Genomic DNA, 20778 nt, shown 5'->3' with positions numbered 1-20778 from the left:
TAAACGTTGTCTACATAATGAAACTGCTTGACTTAAAGTATCCCAACGATTCCGTAAAAAAAAAAAAGATTATTCAAGCGTAAAACAAATATTTGACAATTATAATTGAATGAAAGGAGAGAACGAGTCGAGGTACGCATGGGGAACCAATCAAAACCCATATTCCTCCCCCGCTAATGACAAAGGTGCCAAACAAGCTTCACCATACAGCCGACCCTCTCGAAGCTTTGATCTGCTCGCCGACGACAGAGTGAGCAACAACAAGACAGAGGGAAGCGAAAAAAAACAAGGAGAAGAGGGTATAGTGGAGAAGCCAAAAGACAAAGGCGGGTAGTGCACGGGATCGGTGGCAATTTATCGGAAAAAAGGGCGAGCTTGCACCGCCTTTCCGCGCCATTAGCCAACGATACATGTATATATACGCACCCCCAGCTATGTACCTTATACGGGAGAGAAAGCGACGCAGCAGAGCGACAACACGGCCCTCTACTTTCCCTCCCTGTGGTACCTATGTTGTATGTATAGGTGTATCGCTGGTCCAACCCAAGGGGCTGTGTGTGTGTGTGTGTGGTACGGACGCCCTGAGGGCCGCGTCGCTTCCTCCCTCGCCGATGCTACAAGGTTTCTACCGCATCTCCACCTATCGATTGTGTGCGAGACGGTGTTGCGGTCTTTGAAAATCTTATCGGTCGATCGTCATCTCGATACAGAGGGCTACTCCATAGCCGGACCCCCCATCATATCACCGCTAGGTCTTGATTTTTTTTTTCTCCATAATCGATATTGTTACGTCCAATTAAAACAGCTCTTGTATATGGGTATGGGAGAAAAAAATAACAACTTCACTCTGGACACGTCCGGATGTTCCATTCGATTTTGTTTCGTTCCAAGGGGAAGAACAAAAAGCTCGCTCGGGGAGCATCCAGTGCGAAAGCTATGGGGGGGAAAAAAAGAAGATACGAGCCCAGTTATTTCTCTCCTCCTCGTTATTAATGCGGCCTGAAATGCAAATCTCGCGCGCCGGCAAAGTTTTTCCCACCCCCCCCCTTTTTCCCTGTCTTTCCACCATTTCGGAGTACAGGGTTTTCTCAATCCAACGAGAGGTTTTCATTGGGATCCAGCGTCGAGTCCACCCGCTCTCCACATCCAAATCCACAAAAAAACGTTCCATTTCGATCGAGCAAATTTCCACCGCTTGGAGTGATCGTATTTAGATCATCCCAACCCCAAGGGTTACACCCACTACTTACTCTTATACACGCAGTATAAATGAATACACACATAATCATATGTATTATTGTTTATTAACCGATACTTGGCAACACGATTAACTTTTTTTCCAACCCCCTACATATCGTCGAGACAATGTTCCGAAACAACTATACACGTATCCCAGGAGGAGAAAGTCATTTCAAAATCAATTTACCCAAAGCTCCTGTATATGTATATATATATATGCGCGTAGGCGTAATCGACGTCTCCAGAGGGACCACAGCTCGTGTACCTACTCTCGGGGCCCTCCCCCGGAATCTATCTTGGGCGAGGAACATCAAAGCGACAGTCAAACCCAAAAAGAAGAAGAAGAAGGAGGAAACCGAGACGGAGGGGAGTAGGACACGACGAAGAGAGGAGCCGCATCTTCCTCTCCTCTATAAAAAGCTCGTACCTATATATACACACACGTTCCCCATGTGTGTACTCTGGTATTCGGACACTTAATCATCCACGGGCGCGATGAGGGACCCTTTTTCCCTCCGAAAACGATCGCTCGACCCTCTAGGAAAAAAGAAAAAAAAAAATCCCCTCGATCCAATGAATACATGTACCTATGTATAGTTTCTAAAAATAAGTAAAAAAACCCACAGAGAGAGAATACTTGGTTGACCGACTCCAAAGGTGATAGCTCACACCTGCCCGGGAGTACCATCGTATGGAAGGGGGTGAAGCGCGAAAGGAAACAAACACGCACCCAGAAGCAGCGGCTCGCGTCAGCCGGAGGCGACACACGGCGGATCAACACCCACCCGCTCACAAGCTCGTTACCCCCTAGCAGCAAGAAGCCACCTATGGGCAACCCCCGAGACCTACAGGGCGTGCCACGGTGTATAGTACACGCACCCTCCCCCACCCCCGATGCAAAATACACCAGAGTACGGGGGTCGGAGGGTAAAGAAGCTCCCCCCCCCCGGCTCTGCTTCTGTTGGGGTAAAGGAGGAGGATGGGGGGGGGAGGGGGTTGTGTGAAAGAGATGACAAGTATACGCGTACCGCGGGGGTGCGCTGAAGTCGCGCTCGTACGTGCGTGTGCGTCGTACACCACGGAGCCCGGGCCATTTCGGGCTCGCGCGTCTCCCCAACCGCGTCTCGCAGAGGAGCGGGACGCCCTGCAGGCAGTAACGGGCGCGCTGGCAAATGTCGCCGGCCGATACCTCGTCCCCGCGGTCCAGCCGATCAACAAGTCCGGGCGTCCCTGGAAACCAATGACAAAGGGCCGCTCCTCGATCCTCCCGATCCCATGTTCCGCGGTGCCGTGTCGTTGGGCACCGGATGCGTGGTGATGGTGAATTGTGGTGGTGGTGGTGATGGTGGTGCACGTGCCAAGTCGCAAGCTCCACGAGAGCTTTGCGCTGCACTTTTGGTACACTTTACGATTATAATATGCCGTATACGAAACGCGCGCACGTGTGTGGATGATATACTTTACTCGCCGGTTTGTTTTCGTTGGGCCGCCCACTTGGCTCGGTTATTTTTGCTCTTTTCGGCCTCCCCCCGTACACGCTAAGCCTGTCTTGTGGCCGACGAGGAAGAAGAGGAAGCTGCGTGCACGTCGGTGAGTTTTCGAGGTACGACATATAGTACAAACGCCATTTACGTGCGTGTATGTATGAATGCATGTATATTGGTTGCGGTGCGTGCGAGGTGAGAATATGATAACGCGAAGCTCGCAGAGTGAAAATTAGTTAAAGGGGAGGGGAAGAGCTTTCGGTGCGATGGTGCAATTGTTGTTCTTCGATATGAAAATGAGCAACCGATCGTTGGGGCTTTGAAGGGAATATTTTGCGGAGCTTTAACTCCTGTGTAATATGTGTATATACATGCCATATTGCAATGCGCCGGGAGAGGTATTTTTTAAGTCGAACCAAGGTGTTTATGGGGTGTCTCGAGAAAGTCAAACATACGTTGGAAGGATGATTGCACGGGGTTTTTTTTTCCAAAAGTTTTCATCGTAAACGTTGAATATTGACGAAGCTTTCGAGTTTGCTCTGGCCATTGTCCATTTTAGTATCCTTTTGGGGAGGAATTGCGACTGATGCCTTACCAATATTGGAATTTGGTGCGTTGCAATGAAATTTTTTTGTTTCTTCTTCAATTTAGTTTGTGACACACTCGTAATCAGTTGGGCACGACGTTTCCCGCGTCTATCGAATCAAACGTCACAAACGGGGCTTGAGGTGTCTATTCTATTACACCCTTGATTGGCACTCGCTTGATTCGCCATTTACGCGACGTACATTTCACTGCCATTCGCCCAACGCGCGTACACGTATATGCAACTGGAGCCTAAGTTTACCTATACACGGAGTTGTCAATGCTGTCGCACGAATATACCAACTGAATGATTTAAAAAATTCTTTGTCCATTCAGACGTTTTCTTCTACTGTTTGTCGAGGGTATATTGACGTTATACTTGGCTCGAGGAGATTTTCGATGCATCAAGTAGTCGTAGAAAAAAAAAAAAAAATTGTAGCAGAGCTCCATGATTCTTCAACCTTTAAACCACTTGAATGGCTTTTTTTGCTCTCAATATTTTTTTTTTAATGTGTGAATTTCATTTGTAAGTTAAAAAAAATCATTCTCTTACAGAGAGAGAATACGTATATTGAATAATCAAATGACGTTACACGTAACACGGGGCACCGAAAAGCCCGCTCTTTTTTTAACCGAATCGCAATCAATTGCATTTTCCAAACGATATTGCTCGGAAAAAAAAAAAAATTTCCTTCCATCGAGCAACCGGATGGAAACATGTATAGCGAGCGTGTCTAACGAGAGTTTGCGTGAAAATTGATGAAATCAGCGATGTAAACAACAACAGCAGTACCGGCCCGTAAAACCCCCAAGATATTATGTTGTCGATGCAACGAGAGCAGAAAGAGAGAGAGAGAGAGAGGAAGGGCTGACAAAGGCACGTATACACACACACATGTGACGCCCATCCGGGGTGGCAAATTGCTCCTCTTCGGCTTTCTAATTCGATTCCGATGACATGCGCGTCGTCGCCGGCGGTTCCTCCGGCAATTAAGTTCCGTTGCCGGCGTGTCGTCGTTACAGCCACACCCCTTCCACGTATATATGAGCACGCACTGGTGGGTAATACGCCGACGCTTCAGTTTTTCTATATGGGTGCCTATACACAGATTTAAGCGCCGATAAGCTTCTTTTTTCAAGCTCACGTACCTGTACGTGCCGCCGCTCGGGCTTTGAATTTCGAGAACGGAAGTTCCGATGAATCGCCTCCGCGCGGGTGAATTAATTCGGAGGATTTGACCTTTGAAAGGGATGATCTTTACGATAAGGATTTCTTAAAGGTGCTTTAGAGAGAAATGTACGGGTGACGAGCACGAATGACCCGGAGAAATATGAGTGCACGAAGGTGCGGGTGGATGATAATCATGAGCGCAGGGAGAGAGAGAGAGAGGGTAAATGACGCGTGGGGCTCGGTGCGCCATAATGCGACTCCCCCTCGGCTCTTCCTTTCTTTCTTTCTTTCTCCCGCGTTTTCCCAAAGTCGTCCCCAATAACCTCCATTTTCTCTCTTTCTTTCATTCCGTCGCAGATGAGAAAGGAAAGGGGCGGGGGGGAAGCCTGCGGGGCTTGACACGGTCTTTCTTCGTGGAAGGGCGCGTGGCTTGTAAAGATGGCTCGAGTCTGCTGAGCTTTATCAGAACTTTTTTTATTTTTCCTTTGTCTGTACTTCGTGCTTGGCTGCTCATGCATTGGATTGCAGCGAGCTCAGAGAAAATGAGGGCTGTCGGGAGGAAAAATGCGCCAAACGCGTGTGTGGGCTTATCCGCTGTGCTCGAGCTTGCAAGCACAGATTTCAATTAGTGCATGGTCCAAGTTTACTTTTAAAGTTGCAGGTGGTTAAAAACTCAGAGTCGTTGTGTTATAAGTATACAGTTTGAAAAGTATAGTGAAATTAGTACAGCAGTTGCAAAAAATTTTTTTTCTCTCAATTATGTGGTAAATCCAAAGGGTATCATGATGTTGAGCATAACTTATTTGATGTGTATAATTTATCTTGTGAGATAATAATTAAAACATTATTGCTGGTATTATCTACTTGTAGTTTTTAGTGTCGTAAAAAAATACCACGACGCACAGTAACCTTATTGTCTTCCCGTCTCCACTTTGCTAACAAACATAATATAATTACCTAACTGGGTGAAATTTTTTATCATACGAAAAAAACTTTTATGCAATTTTGTATAAGTTTATTTGTTATGCAAACTCTACTTTACTTTCGTGTTTAAGTTGCCAGTTAATATTTTCGTTGGGTTTTACGTAAACAACACAACAATAACTTTTTTTTTTTTTAGCTTTAAACGTTTTACTGAAAAATTCTTTTAAACGATACTTCAGTAACTTAGCGATAGGCTACCTGAGCTTTGAAATGCAGTTGCCGTTTTGTTTGTGATACTGTTACACAAAAAAAAAACACGAGTATAAATTAATGATATATAAAATAGTAAAAAAAAAAAAAAGAAAAATCATCGAATAAACTCTAAACTATTCTCTACTTTCAATAAATCCAGACTCGATTGGCGCTAGAGATGCCCGAGCAACAAAATGTCAAAAACAAGCTGCACTGACAACAACAGCCCGAAGCAGAGAGGCTGTGAACAACAACGGAAACGCGGCACGAGGGAGCATCGACGAATGAACCCGGCAGGTATTTATCCGATGCATCAATGCCCCCCCGAGAGCTTTTTCTACCCCCACGTTTTTTCACGAGCCATCGAAAAACTCGGGATGGAGTATAGGCATTGCTACGGACGCGTTTGGTATAACTTTTCGATCACGTCGGCTAATGACTTTCCGAACCACGTACATACACCGATCGAATGACTATCGCAAACTTATTCGATCAACGTCCGTATAACCGACATTCTCCTAGAGTTAACTGCGTACGATCGGTACGAGAGAGAAAAACGAAGCAAGAAACTCATAAGCAACCGATTTAACAGTAAAACTGTAGAGCGCAGCTCTTTCCCAGCTCAGTGGAAGTATGTTGGTCGATGCCTCTACTCCGGAGACGTGACTATATATATACATGGTTCATTAGACGGTCGGTTCACGGGCAAAGTGACTGGCACTACCTACAATGTACTGAACGAAAATCGAGCGTCCAGCGGAATCGGATACTCTCGCTGATGATCATTAACACGCGGGAGCACGATAACCGAGCAACGGAGCTTTCATTATTAAAGCCAAACTGCCGAGTTGGTTCATAACATTTTCCAAAGCTCCAAGCTTGCATGAGAAACCACCCATTATGCTATCGAAAACGTCACCAAGCCCTGGCTATTTGTTATTGTCTATATAAAACCTTTATCCACTCCCTCCTTTTATGCGCGTATCACTCGTTGGATTCTTTGTGTTTTGTCACTTTCGCGTTTCGCTAACCCTTTTGAATGGAAAACGTGTACGCACCCGATAAGAGGAGCCGCGGCGTCGATTTAGTTTTCGATGAATTTCCCATTGATGCGTATGCTATTTTCCATCGGCGCATATCGAGTGTGTACATGAGGTATATGCGGTGGTTATAGGTAAAAACATAAGGTATATACGGTGCCATAAAAGCTGTGAAAAATATCGTCTCGCGACTTTTGATCTCCTCGAATCTCAATTAAGAGCCGTGGCACGTCTCCCCTCTTCCACCCTCCTCGGTGGGCGTAATATTCCACCCGGCAACTTTTTTTTTCCATCCATCTTCGAGCAGTCCTCTCCTGCCCGTGTATCGGCTCTTTTTTTTTTTTTTCCTCCCCGTCTCTCTCGGTTCGGTCGCATTCGTACACCTACACCCGCGTTGGCCTTTTATTTTACCGACTCCGGGGCTTGGCTGAAATTGTACGTGCGCGTCGAAAAATTGAAAGTTTCGAGTTTTCCCAACCCCCCGGTTTGGAAAGAGGAAGGAGAGCAGGTGCGAGTTGCGCGAATGTCGTTTGATTTTTTATTTATTTATTTATTTTTTTTTGCTTCAATGCATCAAAGTGCAAATGAACGCACAACGCTTAGCTTCGCTGCCGTTTGCCCCGAGTAATTGGTGACTCTGATCGGTAAGTCAAATAAACGCAATCGCAAGGACGAGGTGAAAAAAAAAAAAAAAAAAAAAAAAAAAAAAGAAAAAGGGAAAATCCTCAACAACATCAAATCAGAGGAGGCAGGAGCCGAAGGGGGCGAGTCCTGATTTCGCATTAACAGTACGGGCACGCGAGGCGGAACCTATATACATGTACGCACTATGTACAGACGATAAAACCGAACGATAGTCCCGTAAATCAAGGAGCGAGCGCATATCGCCTCTTAGCCCCCCCTCACGAGCGAGGGTCTGACCGTACACGGACGTAACTACTGAATATCGTCCTTCCGACCGAGGGAGCGAGTTGCACAGCTTTCCCTCCCCCACCCCGAAACCCGGTTGTGGGGCACTTTTACCCGTGGCATGGAAAGAGGGAAACCCGCAGGGCTGGGATTGTTCCTTTTACCGCCAACTTTAAAAACAAAGGGATTTCCTTACAAAGCATCAGCCTTGATTAATTACCAAGCATTTAAAAAATAATAAATAAATAAAAGTAGCACATTCGTGTACAACTGGTTGTCCTTTTTTTTCGCAGACGCAGGTCGAGCCTTTTTAAGATTCCCCACGCGTTTGGGGGAGGAAGGCACGGCCGAGCCCTAGCCGCCCCTACGAAGCGGAGGAAACAGGAAGTGAGAGAGAGAGAGCCGAGAATCACCCCGCCAAGAGGAGTTTAGCGCGAATAGGGGAAGATGGGCGAGAGCTCGCCGGATCTGAGTCTTCGGCTGCGCCGAGGCAGCTCGGACTCCAGGGACTCCTTCTACATGGACTTTGCGCAGGTAAGCCGCTTCTCTCGGGCTCGAGTGTATACGTTCGCGCGAGTCTGTATGCGCCCATCGTGTCTGGAATTTCAATTACCGCGATGAACTTGGCCAAAGCTCGTATATACTTTTTTCCTCTGGGACATTGGCATCTGTGTTGCGTGCGTATACTTGCAGGACACACCGAACGTTACTTGCTGGTAATTTTTTTTTTTTTTTTTTCCACGATGACTGTAAACATTGCACTCGGGGGCATGGATAGCCGGGCTTTTGTTTACCTGGGCGCTCGAGTGGTGGCAAAAAAGCGACGTAATTGACTCCCAAGCGGGTATTGGACGCGGACCCAAACAAACTTAAATCACCTCGACTTTTCCCAACTCCCACGGGCCTCGATGGATCCATATCTCCCCTCGTCTCATTTCGAGGGAATCCAATCCACACCCTTGCGGGGGAAAAAAAAAAAAAAAAAAAAACAAGTTTTATCCCTCTCCTCTCTGTTTTTGCGATGCATGGATGTGAACGAGGGTAAACATTTTTTTTGTACAAACGTTCCCCAAGGGGATAGACTCGGACATCGAGGAGGTGACGAGGCCAACGGACAACCTCGACGGATTGGTGCCGGAATCTCTCGACGACAGCACCAACGAGGTGTTGCCGATACTCGCCGAGGACATATCCACGATACCCGAGGAGGCGTCCGAGGAGCTGAGACTGGAGGAGGAGGCCGACGCCATCGAGGCAGCCCTCGCTCGCGCTAAAGAAGCCTCCGGCATGAAGAAGGAGAAGGACAAGGACAAAATCACCGTGGAGTGAGTATTTGGGCTTTGTTGGTTGCACCGAATCCTCATTTCACTTCGCCCATCTAGTATACACACTCAAATTTTCAAACAGCAATCTCGACTGTATAGACATATATGTACGTATATTCTCGCTTGTAGAAGCAATCATTTCTCTCGACTCGGTCCCGTATCTCGTGGCAATCATGAAGCGTGTGTATGTATGTACCTCCGTCTCTGTCGGGCGCGAATTAAGAGGCGCGCGTATCGCTCGAGTTTATCGGAGGGGCCTCCGCGCGCAACTCGTGGCATTAGTTACATCCGCGACATTGCAGTGTCCGAAAGTGAGAGCTTTGGTCGCATCGAGCGACATGTCACGCTGAAGCTCGACGGAGACGACACATCAGCGGCTATGCTCATCAAGGAGACGTCGGTCAGGTAACTTGCGATTGACCCCTGTATACGGACAAAACAAGCGTGTGAAATACTTCCGCTTCTTTTGTCCTTTTGTAAAAAACAATAAACGGTCGCTCGGACACGCGCGAGCCCCGTGAAATTCTCACGCGAATCTTGAATGGCTCCTTTGAATGTCGCTCGCCCGGCCAATTGCCCAGTCGACTCAACCGCCTCGTTCTTACGTATCGCGGTAGCCGCACTTTCCTTTGAATGTGATATTAATAAATCAGTGACACGGTATGCCGTATATATACGGTTCGACCATCCGAGTCGAGTTTCAATGAATATATTCTTCTTTTTTTTCCTCCCCTCTCCGCGCGATAAATCGTTTGTAAATCAACTTATTGGCAAGAATTTCCGAGTCTCGGGTCGCGGTGAGTAAATACCATTACGGAAAGTTCTCCCGAAAGTGCGTATATAGATGCAGGGCCATAATATAGGGACTCCCTCGAGTCTCCACGGGGCTTCCATAAAAGTCAAGCCGACCGAAATAATCAAAACTAATTTCGCCGCGTTGGCCGATACAACGGAGGGCCCGAGCTCCGTCGTAAACCAACCTCCCCTTCCACCAAGGAAACGCGACCGAGCCAAATGGATTCTTGGTATATACCTACACCCGTGTGGGGATAAACAAAATAAAACAAAAAGGCTGCCCTCCCGTTTACCTGCGACGATGAAAAACAATACCATATCGTCTCGTTACACAATTACTTTTGCTTTTCCACCGCATTGAACGACACCCACCGAAGCACGCAAGACGAAATTAAGATAGAGAGAGAGAGAGAGAGATTCCATTAAACATTTCCGACTGTGACGGTACATCAGCGTGTGTAATGTACATTGCCAGTACACAGACGCCGAGGCTGTATGGCAGCCCTCCTTCGATAAGTGGGGTGGAAGAATAGCGATACGGAGACTGTGGAAAAGGGGGGGGGGCATCGGTAGTAATTTTCGAGATCGAAACGACGATCGCAGAAGCTGTACGTATATATATAGGGGGGGGGGGTAAAGGCATTGCAGTTGATGGCTATACACAGCCGATGCGGCGTTTCCCCACAGGAGGCATTTCACGTTTCTCGTCCCGAATACATTTATACCCGCGTGCGTTTCCAAGTCGTTCGGGCGTGCCGATAGTATATATGTATATAAGATCTCGTCCCTCCCCCCTCGGAGGGTGTGCACCCAAATACAACACACGTGGAAGCGCAATAGCTCCACTTTTCGTACGGCCGGCAATTCCGTCAAATTGGGTATCGCGAGTTAAAATCGGTCGTATAGAGGTGGTCCTGTACGATACATGGCGCTCGTTGAATAATTCAACCCAGGCGTCGCTCGGGAAGAAAGCGAGAATCAGTCGATCGGCCGAACGGAGAGAGGCAGTTCTTAGAAATTTAGAAGGGCTCCCCCGCCCAATACGTATCCCGGAGTAGTGGGCGCTACGTGACTCAGTATGCAGGCCCTTGTGCAAGCCAGCCACCCCCCTACTGGCCTTCCGAATGACAACAAAGAGCCAGAAGTGTGTATATACACGCAACGCGTACAGCAGGATGCACGGACAGGGTGGAAAAAAAGGATGAGAGGAGGGGGGTGGGTCAGGACACACGAGGAGTAAGGAGCTCTCGAGGAGGAGAGCGTGTAGGTGGTACTTCTGGAGGCAGGGGGGGGGGCAAGACTTGCACAATGGCACGGCGCACTCGACAACGCTGAGTCAACCTCCTTCCGTATAGGTGCCGTATTGCGCGGTATACACGGATGCTGCAACTCTGCTCCCTTCTTTTTTTTTTTTTTTTTTTTTTCTTCTTCTTCTTCTTCTTCTCCCGGTCCTCGAGCCTCTCTCTTTGTCTCGTCGATCTACCTAACTCCGAATCGTTTTCCACCCCCTACCACCGTCTCTTCTTTCTCGTGGTGGACGAGACGATGTACAAAAGTTTAGCAAATTTTTCTTTTCTTCGCCTCGGGACGAAAGAAAGGTATACACCGTGAAAAGCTTATACCGTACATGTACGTGAAAGAGATTTTGTTAAATGGAGAAAAATCGCGTCAACCCTTGATAAGTGTACACTCGACGGAGAGACGCGGGGGTTAGGGGGGTGAGGGCGGGATAACGAGATCCACCGAAAAGTAATTAACGCCGCGCCTAATCGTCGCGTTATATTAACATGTGTGCGTCTCTTCATTGTTTTGTTTTCATAACGCGAGGATTACGCGCTACGTATACGTATTATACGCATATATGTGTATATATACGCGGCACACCCTATCTCTCGATCTCTCGTGTGCCACCCTATATACATATATATAAACATGCACCCCACCGAGTTGGCTCGTTTCCACTTATGTACCAGCAGCAGCTATTCTCCTTTGGAAGCACCGTACGTGCGGATTATTCGAAAACGCCGCTGGGGTCACTTTTCTCCGCTGCTACTTGAAATAAAAGCGAAAAACAGGCAACTGCCGCTGAAAGTCGCGAGGATGTGGATATATATATATATATATATGTATACCTATACCTACGTGCACATGTAATAGAAGGTGCGCACTCTATATAGAGCTCACGAGTGCGTGATTATATTTCTATTGGTGGACGGGCTTGTTTGTATGTGTATGAGTCGAGAGTCGCAAAATTACGCTGTTTCTCGGGCAAGTGCACGAAGAAAAAGAGATACAGGATATACATGCGTGGTGTGTTAAAATCGCCTCGCGTCTGTATACGTGCATGATGATTACATAGTTCAAGGGCTACTCAGTGCACGTATTTTTTTTTTTTTTTTTTTTTTTTTTTTCATAGGTACTACACTGAATCTGTATGAGTACAGCTCGAAGTATAAACTAAAAAAAAAGGAAAAAAAGCAATTTTAATGTAACCAATAGTTGAAACGGTGTCGAAAAAGACTCAACTCCAAGCGTGATTTATCGGTCAAATGATTTATCGGTCACCCATCTCTAACGAGATACCAGCGTCGAGGCGCAGAGAGCGCAGTGTCAATGTGACGTGGTCCGCGGTCATTAAACACCCCGTCGTCCGTACAACGTTTGACCTTAAATTAAAAGAGAGGCCTGCGCGGCGATATAGTGTCGATTGACTCGGGCTCTCGTGTGATTTACCGCGCGTCACTGTCGTACTTATTTGTGGATCAGAGTTTATTTTTTTTTTTTTTTCTACTTGTACCTCCGCGATGTCGATTCAATTTAATATCGTCCTCCCGTCCATTCGTCCCCCAACGATGTACACCCTATATAGTGCCCAATCGATACCCTTTTCTATCCGAGGTAGGTCATTTAATTCGACCAGAGATCGATAAAAGGGAAACGTCTACCTGTCGCTCTCGAGTGTGTCTCTCGCATATACTTTGAATGGCACCCTTGAAAATCCCATCCGGCCGAAAAGGAGCTCGGGAAACTTTTCCATCCACCGGAGAGACCGACGACGCAAACTTTCGGCCTCGCCGACTTTTATTTGCACATGCGATATACTTCGAGTAGCGAGACCCTACACACATGGGGAGGACTCGGTCGTACGCGGCCAATATTGCACGAGATAGAGAGATATCGTACGGTCTGGCGAATGAGTTTGAAAAAAAAAAAAAAAGAAGAAAAAAAAAAACTGGTAGGCTTACTCGCGCTTTGTTGTTCTTTCGTGTCCCGGATAGTTGGCCAGGACTACCGGCGGCCCTGCCGTCGCCCGCTTCGCCCTCGGCGGTGATCGTTTCGCCAGAGACGCTGTCGCGCCACAGCAGCAGCTCACCCTCGAGGACCACCCGGCAGCCTCAGTACATGCTGGCGCTGCCGTGTCCCACCAGCCAGCCGATACCTGCCGTCTGTTACCCGGCGCCCACTTACCTCGACCTCGAGGTCACCACCCACAAGAATTGGAAGTACCAGGGATGGTGAGTGCTACTTTGATTCTCTTCTTGCACGTGTGTAAATTCGTCAATGTCATCAGGTGGTTCAAAATACGCATGTTATGTACCTATAAAATTATTTTTCATTCGATGGTTTTACAAGTACACGCATGTGCTATCGTTTAAACAACATTGATTACGGATTCGTGATGATTCGCCTTGAGTATTTATTGCGTGTTTTTACATTGCCTGAGCAAGTACAGGAACATAAAAAATCAATCTATTTTTAACTTACATGTTATCACTTATGTGTATACTGAATAAACTGAGTAGCCCCTTTTCACTCCTGGGTGGTTAACTTTGCACGAGTAAAGATACAATTTCCTTTTAGCATCACGAAATTACTCATGATTTTAAAGCTTTGATATATAAAAGTTCAGAGGGTTTTCACGTGTCTCGATAACTAAGGGTTGGAAATCTAACTGAGAGGATACCCCCGACTGTCTATACCCTCAAGCTGTTCTTCTGCATTGAAACGGACTTTATTTCCACCCTATTCTCTACAACATCACGATTCTTCTTTGCTCTTCTTCGCGATTGAGAGTACAATGACTCGACTAACACAAGCTGATTTTATAATATACTAGTCGAAAAAAAAAAAAAAAAAAAAAATGATTCCGTATCGTTTTGTGTTGGTTATTGCGAAAATGAATTGATCAGATCCAGATAAAATACCAGCCCAGTTTGTCGATTAAAGGACAGGTATAGACGACTTAAATTTTCCACGCGATCGGCCAAAGTGAATAGCCGCTCGTCCATCACAATTACGAGCATTGGGTACTTTATGAACGCAGAGTTGTATATGGGTAGCGTAGGTATATGGGTACTGGACCGGCGTCGGGAAAAAGGTGATGGCCGGGAAAGAGAGAGAGAGAGGAAAGAGATAGCTCGGAGAAAGAAAGAGATGGACGGAGGAGTCACGTGACCGCGCGATTACACATTGGACTCTGCATGCGGAGGAGGATGAGGAGGACCGATTAGGTGTACGAGAGCCAACCAATTGAGCCAATTTTTACATCGTCGCCGACGCATTACCGTTTCACGTGAGCAAAGGATGACAACGACGGATGGGGTTGATATCTCTACGGATCAGCCAAGGTCCACGTGATCAATCATTCACATCCACCCCCCACCCCCTCCTCCCGACATCGACGATCCTTCTTGTAACGAGGCTTTGTTTTTTCATAATTTTCCAGCGTATGGGTACAAACTGATTCGTCGTAGTATGCAATAGCAACTCGCAACTAGCGTCACTTCCAATGCATGTTGCGTGCACCTCATCGTCATTATTCACTTGGCTGTTTGGCGACGATTCGCATTTTATCCAGCTGATTTTATCGGCTCCGGACATCAATTCCAATTTTTCTATGATTTAATCTATATAATGGCAACTACATGGTCAAAAAATGTCAATTGTTGGAAAAATGTAATTACAAAATCCATTACTTGTATACCCGAAAAATCAACAACAGCTCCATCAATCGTGAAACTCTTTAGATTTTGATACCACGAAAAAATCAACACCAATCGTTACACAACGTGTGTTATGTGTACTCATCACCGACAGCCTCTCATCTCAAGAGACTGAAATTCAAAGCAGCCCGAAGGAGCCAGTGGACAAAAAAAATCTACTTTCCCGCCCGTAGTCCGTCATTATCCCATCAACGGACGAACCCAGCGCTAATAGCTCTTGCACGGATTACGTTATTATATCTGCTATAAATAACTACACCCTCAGACACCAAAACATACATGTGTATGTAATACCAGCATATGTAGGTACGGACGGGCCAGACTCGCCACGAATAGGTATACATAATATATGCTATACGTTTGCTTCCCTCTGCATTCGTATCACGTTACATACGCACCCACCCGTCTGGGCGTACAGTATTTGTACAAAGTACAAAAATTGCCTCAATTACGAATGAAAACTGCGGTATTTTTGTACTGTCGAACCAATCAATCGTGTGGATCCAATGATTGTCCATAAAAATTCAGTGAAACGAGACCTTTTGGATCATCCGAGAACATATTTTGAAAAAAAAAAAAAAAAGAACAAATAAATCAGACTAAAAAGACGTAAAAATTCTCTTTCAATGTCAATTGCATGTACAGTATAGGTCCCCCCCCCCCATTGAATCAGCATCTTAATTTCCGTGAAACATCTGCCCTACAGCGACGCGTTCGCGACCACGCTGAGCGCCCTTTACGGCAAACTCCTGGTCGTCATGGGCATCGCTTTTCCCATGTCGGAAGTCATTTCCACGTACATCCCACCCTCGTTTTACGAGGCCTTCTACCTCTACCTCTACATCGGCAGTATGTTCTTCCTTCTCGTCATGTACTCCTGCACGATGTGCTGCAGCGGCGAGCCCAAGCAGAGTAAGTTTTTTTTTTTTTTTTTTCTGTTTCAATGAAAAATGAAAATAGTATCCCGATGACTATAAAATATACCATCCGTTGCACGAAAACCCAGAGAAGCAGAAGCAGCAGCAGAAGGACGCGAGCGACCTGGACTCGTCGCAATCGTCGAGCGGAGGTGGCGGCGACAGCGACGCCCCGCACCCGTCCACCTGTCCCCACCTGTTCGACCGGCCGGCCCAGCACTACGGCAGTTTCTACCTGCGCATGGGTGCGGTTGCCTTCGGCGTTGGCTCCATGATTTACTCGGGCCTCGAGTTCGGCCAGTACTTTGAGCTAGAGCGCAACACCAAGTGCCACAACATCATGATGGCCATCACACCCGCCACCCGCATGGCCTTCATCTTCATCCAGATGTACTTTATCTTTCTCAACGATAAGGTCAGTCGTGTAGGATATACAATCCACATCAACAAAAACTTTTCTTTAGTTTTATGCATTTCACGAAGCTATTTTGATGATTATCAATCGAGGGAACCATGTTTACTCGATGTAGCGTTGGTGAGGAAGTATAGCGCAAGCCATCTCAAGCCATCGCTTCGTCGCCCTTTTTCTCTCGTCTCCCCTTTTCCTTTTCCTGCACGTTAGCGCTTTTTTTCCCTTTTTTTTTTTTTTTTCACGCTTGGGGGACGTAATGTACCTACTGGAGGTGCAAGAGAAAAATCAGCCATGCTCACGAGATGCACGGCGTATGAATAAAAAAAATTAACTAATCGTTTCAATATCATTGTGAATGAATGAACTAAAATTGGTAATTTTGGAAAATACTACAACTATGATAAATCGAGGATGAAACGTGGTTCTGCAACGCGAGAGTAAAATGATGGAACAAAGGAATAGAGTATACAATATAACGCGGGGAACAAAGAGATGCGAGAGCCTCTTCTGTTAATATTGACTCCTTACGCATCAACGGAGCCGTGGCTGCTGGGGAGTTGAGACTTTGATAAATGACTCGTCGGTGGTTCGTTTTCTCTACAACTAGTCAAAGTAGGGGGCTCCCTGGCTGTACCTATAATCTCTCTGTTTCTATATCGTATCTACAATTGCAAATTAAGATAAAAATTCCCAAAATACTAAAAATATGAATTTTTCAGCAAATGAAAGTGTACAGTCACAGAGTCATCGCCCGATTCGGATTGATGCACATGATAGGCACGAACCTCTCGGTCTGGCTGAGCGTCCTCGTCCAGGAGACCAAACACGAAATCCTCACGTTCTACGACCCGGAAAACAACTCGTTGAGAATTTCTCACAGATTGGGTACATTTTTTCCCTCTCCAACTGATACGTGCCCAATCCCTTTGTGTTAAAATGTAATGCTTTCAAAGGTTCGAAGGGCCACTTGCACCTGAACGACAACGGCCACGCCCACCACCCCGTGCACGAGACCCACGCGAGGATACCCCGAGGTCTGAAGGGACCCCACCACATGTTCGAGTGCCGGCGCACCAACATCATGGGCTCGCTCGTCCAGGATGCAAGCCCGTTCCTCTTTCCCTGCACCATCGAGTACAGTCTCATATGCGCGGCCATACTCTACGTCATGTGGAAGAACATCGCCAAGGCGGTCCCGAACAAGATCGCGACACCACCAGTGCGGCATCACGCTCACACTTACAGGTGCGACAAGCAATCACTTCTTGCAGTGTCCCACCCAACATCCATAATTTCTTTTTTTTCCACCCCCCTACTAGGAGATCGCCGCACCACTACAGCGTCGACTGCGCCCAGGCCCACAAAGGCCTGTTCCTAGGCATCCTGATCCTCGTGCTGACCATCATCTCGTTGATCTTATTCTTCGTGCTGACCTCGCGACCGGAACTGGTCAACCTGGCCGTGACGGAGGTCAACATTTGCGAGCTGACCCTTTACGGCATGTCAACCCTGGCCACCCTCGTCGGGATGTGCCAGATGCGCAAACTGCGCTACGACGGCAGCCGAAACCTCGAGCTGGACAACATCCTCCTCGTGGCCGCGCAGACGGGCATGTTCATCTACTCGATGTTCACCATCATCGGGAGTCACTTCACCCAGGAGAAACACACGAGCCTCGTCCTCATCACGGCCTTCGCTAGCGTCGTCCAGACGACCTTCCAGACCATCTTCATCCTGGACGCCTCCAAGAGGACCGTAGCCACGGCCGAGCAGATTCGCCACAAGCCCGGTCGGGAGATCGTCACCTTCCTCCTCGTCACGAATCTAGCCATGTGGGCCGTCAACACGATGGAGAAGTCACGGGCCGAGTCTCACCCCGTTCAGCTACACTTTTACGGTCTCTGGGCTTGGACCATCATCACCCACGTCTCCATGCCCCTGGCCATCTTCTACAGGTATACACGTACATTTTTGTTTTTCACTTTTCTTCGTGTATGAGACAACACTGACGCCGCGTATCCGTAGGTTCCACAGCACCGTGTGCCTGTGCGAGATATGGAAAAAGGCGTACAAAGTGAAGCCCACCTACATATGACGCAAGGGGTCGTCCGAGGCGCGGAAGAGGAAGCAGCGGCGCTCGCTCGGGACGAAGAGCGCGAGCACCGCGTCGGTGGCACCGCGACGACCGACCAACCTGCCGGTGCGCCTCGACCGCATCGCCGAAAACGATCCCACGTACTTCATGTGATCGCTCACTCTCGCGAAGTTCCAGCAGATCGCTGCCCAAAGGGTACCACCCCGAAGATCGATTCTCATACTCAGGGATGACCTTTGAAGTACTGGCCAATTGGGTCCATTTGTTATTCTCTCAAGTGTCGGCAATGAGGTCCCAAGGTGGATGATCGGTTTGGGAGGGATCGAATGACGCGGGTGGTATTGGAACCTCGCGAGCGTCGATTTGACCGTATGCTGTGATTGCGATAGTCCGCGCGACCTTTCCCATCGAGTACTCTCGATAATCCAATTTATTCCCGCTACCGTACTCTACTCGCTGCCAATCCGAGCTTTGTGTCTCGTGGCAACTGTGTTACTTGGCTGATGAAACGTTACGTGATGCTCTTCACGAAATCGGTCCGGTATATTGGTGAATCGATTGGAAGATATCTATTGCCCTCCCCCCCCCACCCCATCTGTTCCTCAATCGTCGATTACACATCACAAGATTAATGTTTGCCAATGAGTATAAATGAAAAGTTTCAGCTGTGGTTGGTGGAATTCAAGACATATGCAGAGCTGACTCGATAATCAAATTGTAAAAAAGTCCTGGTATCTTGAGGATTTTGATTGTAGGTCGGTGTGCGCGATTGCCCGCAAAAGTACGTGAGTTGTGTCTGTTTCTCCGATTTCCTGTGACTCGAGAATCGGTTCGCGTGTCGATAGGCGACTATACGTATGGACGTTGAAGCCCCTGTATCTCCCGAGGAAAATAAAATTTTCCAAAAGAGAAAGGAAAACAAGTTTAAACAATCAAGATCGTAATCACCTTGTAATTAACGCTTGCGAGCTTTTGTCCATTAGTGTTGAAACTTATGGTGTAGCCATATTTTTTTTTCGGTGACCTGTGCGTATTACCGAGGAACCAAATTTTCGAAACAACAGCTTGTATAAATAACTCGTAGTCTCTACGTAAACGATCCGACCTTAGGTCGGAGCAACAAATTTTCAGGACCACTTTGATACTCTAGTGTTATTGAATCTAAAACATATTTTGTACCCTTTTGTATACGGAAAATTTTTTCTACCGAGTATTTTTTCTACGACGAATTTTTTCATTTGTAATTTTTCTAGACTACGTTAGAGAGTGAAAATAATACTATTACATTAGTTGATTAAAAAAAAAGTAGCTTAGAATAATCCCCCAAATTTCCTTTGAGGGAATAAAGGAAAATCGTTCGATGAGTAAAAAGTGTACACGAATGCTGCAACAGTAATATTTTTCAGTCCCTCGTCTTCCATTGAGTACAAAGTACCGGGAACCAATTTTTTTTTTTTTCTTTTTTTTATATTGAATTCACAGAGACTCATATTTATTCGATGGACAATTTTTTTGAAAATCAAAAAGTACACGTGATGTATGAAAATACGGTATTCAAGGCAGCTGACAAAGGCCAACACTGTAAATCCAAGTGTGCTCGAACAATATACATTAAATGCAATATGCGTGTAAAATGCATTGCAGCAGCGTGAATGGGGTTTTGATATTTTTAAATGACACGAAATTAATGAAATTGAACGGTTTTTTACCGAAAAAAATTTATGTTTATCATGGCCTACCTGTATTTATTTTTGGTAATTAATTAATTGCGTACAGAGCTAGCCATTGTATGCTTCACATCTAGGGGGGTGAATTAAAAAATGTTTTAGATCGTAGTGTATTACGGCCAACTATAATTTAAACACTGATTCTTGTAGCTGCAATACATTTTTAAAACGTCTATAAATACATTAAAAATAAGGCACTTTGTCATGAATACCATAATTTATAACAGAAATACTTGAGCTCTAAAAAGTACATGAAGTACAAAACGTTCAATCATATCAATAAAACAGGAAATCGCTGGCGATAAGAGGAACGCACAGTAAGGCTGAAGTGAACAATATTTTCTCGAGCATACGCATTAACGTACGCTCGATGCATGGAAAAATAAATGATTAAAACTAGAGTTCGATAATTGAATAGTTACATCATTTATTCGATCAATCACAATGAGCCGAAGTAATTTTTATAAAACAAATAAAAATTATTTACCAGTAAAAAATCTAAGCTGCTTTGAATTCGATTACGAATTTCACAGCCATTTGAGTATTGGCACATCTTTTTTTTTTCTCGATGCCAAGTAAATAATAATAAAAGGACATGATTGGCTAAAAGAATCTTTTAGCCTAATCTGTAGAATTGACGCAGCGAAAATATTTTTTTTCCATTTCGCCCAAACGACAAAAAAACTACAAGTATTATGTTGTTATACTGTTTAGTGTACGATGTGCATTTCTGTGCTTCTGATACACTAAGGCAATAAAGGCTAATAATCGTTTTGCATCCAGAAGCAATGAAATGACGTAGCTGAAACAAAAAAATTTTTTTCCCTTTACAGCTGTACAGCAATGAAATGTGATATTTTTTAATCAATTAAGTTTTTCGATTGCGTCAAGCGAGTTAAG

At 46.1% G+C, this 20778-nt stretch overlaps 1 protein-coding gene across 3 annotated transcripts; it reads left to right on the top strand.

Moving 5' to 3' along the window:
- Nucleotides 1-8051: 8051 nt before the first annotated feature.
- Nucleotides 8052-18739, top strand: LOC106636516 (proton channel OtopLc). 3 transcript variants are annotated; one of them, XM_089588635.1, is made up of 12 exons: nucleotides 8052-8138; nucleotides 8679-8871; nucleotides 9885-9891; nucleotides 10227-10240; nucleotides 11323-11353; nucleotides 13003-13239; nucleotides 15434-15639; nucleotides 15734-16059; nucleotides 16776-16941; nucleotides 17010-17301; nucleotides 17376-18011; nucleotides 18082-18739. In XM_089588635.1, exons 1-12 carry the CDS (start codon nucleotides 8052-8054, stop codon nucleotides 18149-18151), a joined length of 2265 nt encoding a protein of 754 aa, XP_089444761.1. In that variant the 3' UTR covers nucleotides 18152-18739. The 3 variants fall into 3 exon arrangements, with proteins under 3 accessions (XP_089444761.1, XP_089444760.1, XP_014204402.1); XM_089588634.1 differs by lacking the exons at nucleotides 9885-9891; nucleotides 10227-10240; nucleotides 11323-11353 and adding an exon at nucleotides 11855-11866 and having other exon boundaries at nucleotides 8679-8911; XM_014348916.3 differs by lacking the exons at nucleotides 9885-9891; nucleotides 10227-10240; nucleotides 11323-11353 and having other exon boundaries at nucleotides 8679-8929.
- The last annotated feature ends 2039 nt before the right edge of the window (nucleotides 18740-20778 follow it).

Source organism: Copidosoma floridanum, unplaced genomic scaffold, assembly GCF_036245765.1.
Source record: "Copidosoma floridanum isolate Cflo_tuat_1 unplaced genomic scaffold, Cflo_Japanese_pri ptg000007l, whole genome shotgun sequence".
Classification (NCBI taxonomy): Eukaryota; Metazoa; Arthropoda; class Insecta; order Hymenoptera; family Encyrtidae; genus Copidosoma; species Copidosoma floridanum.
This window is presented reverse-complemented; position numbering and strand designations above follow the sequence as displayed.

Coding starts and splice junctions, on each gene's coding strand:
- LOC106636516 (XM_014348916.3), top strand. CDS start 8,052: ATGGGCGAGAGCTCGCCGGATCTGAGTCTTCGGCTGCGCCGAGGCAGC. Junction 16,060..16,775: donor TTATCTTTCTCAACGATAAG/GTCAGTCGTGTA, acceptor TGAATTTTTCAG/CAAATGAAAGTGTACAGTCA. Junction 16,942..17,009: donor GAGAATTTCTCACAGATTGG/GTACATTTTTTC, acceptor ATGCTTTCAAAG/GTTCGAAGGGCCACTTGCAC.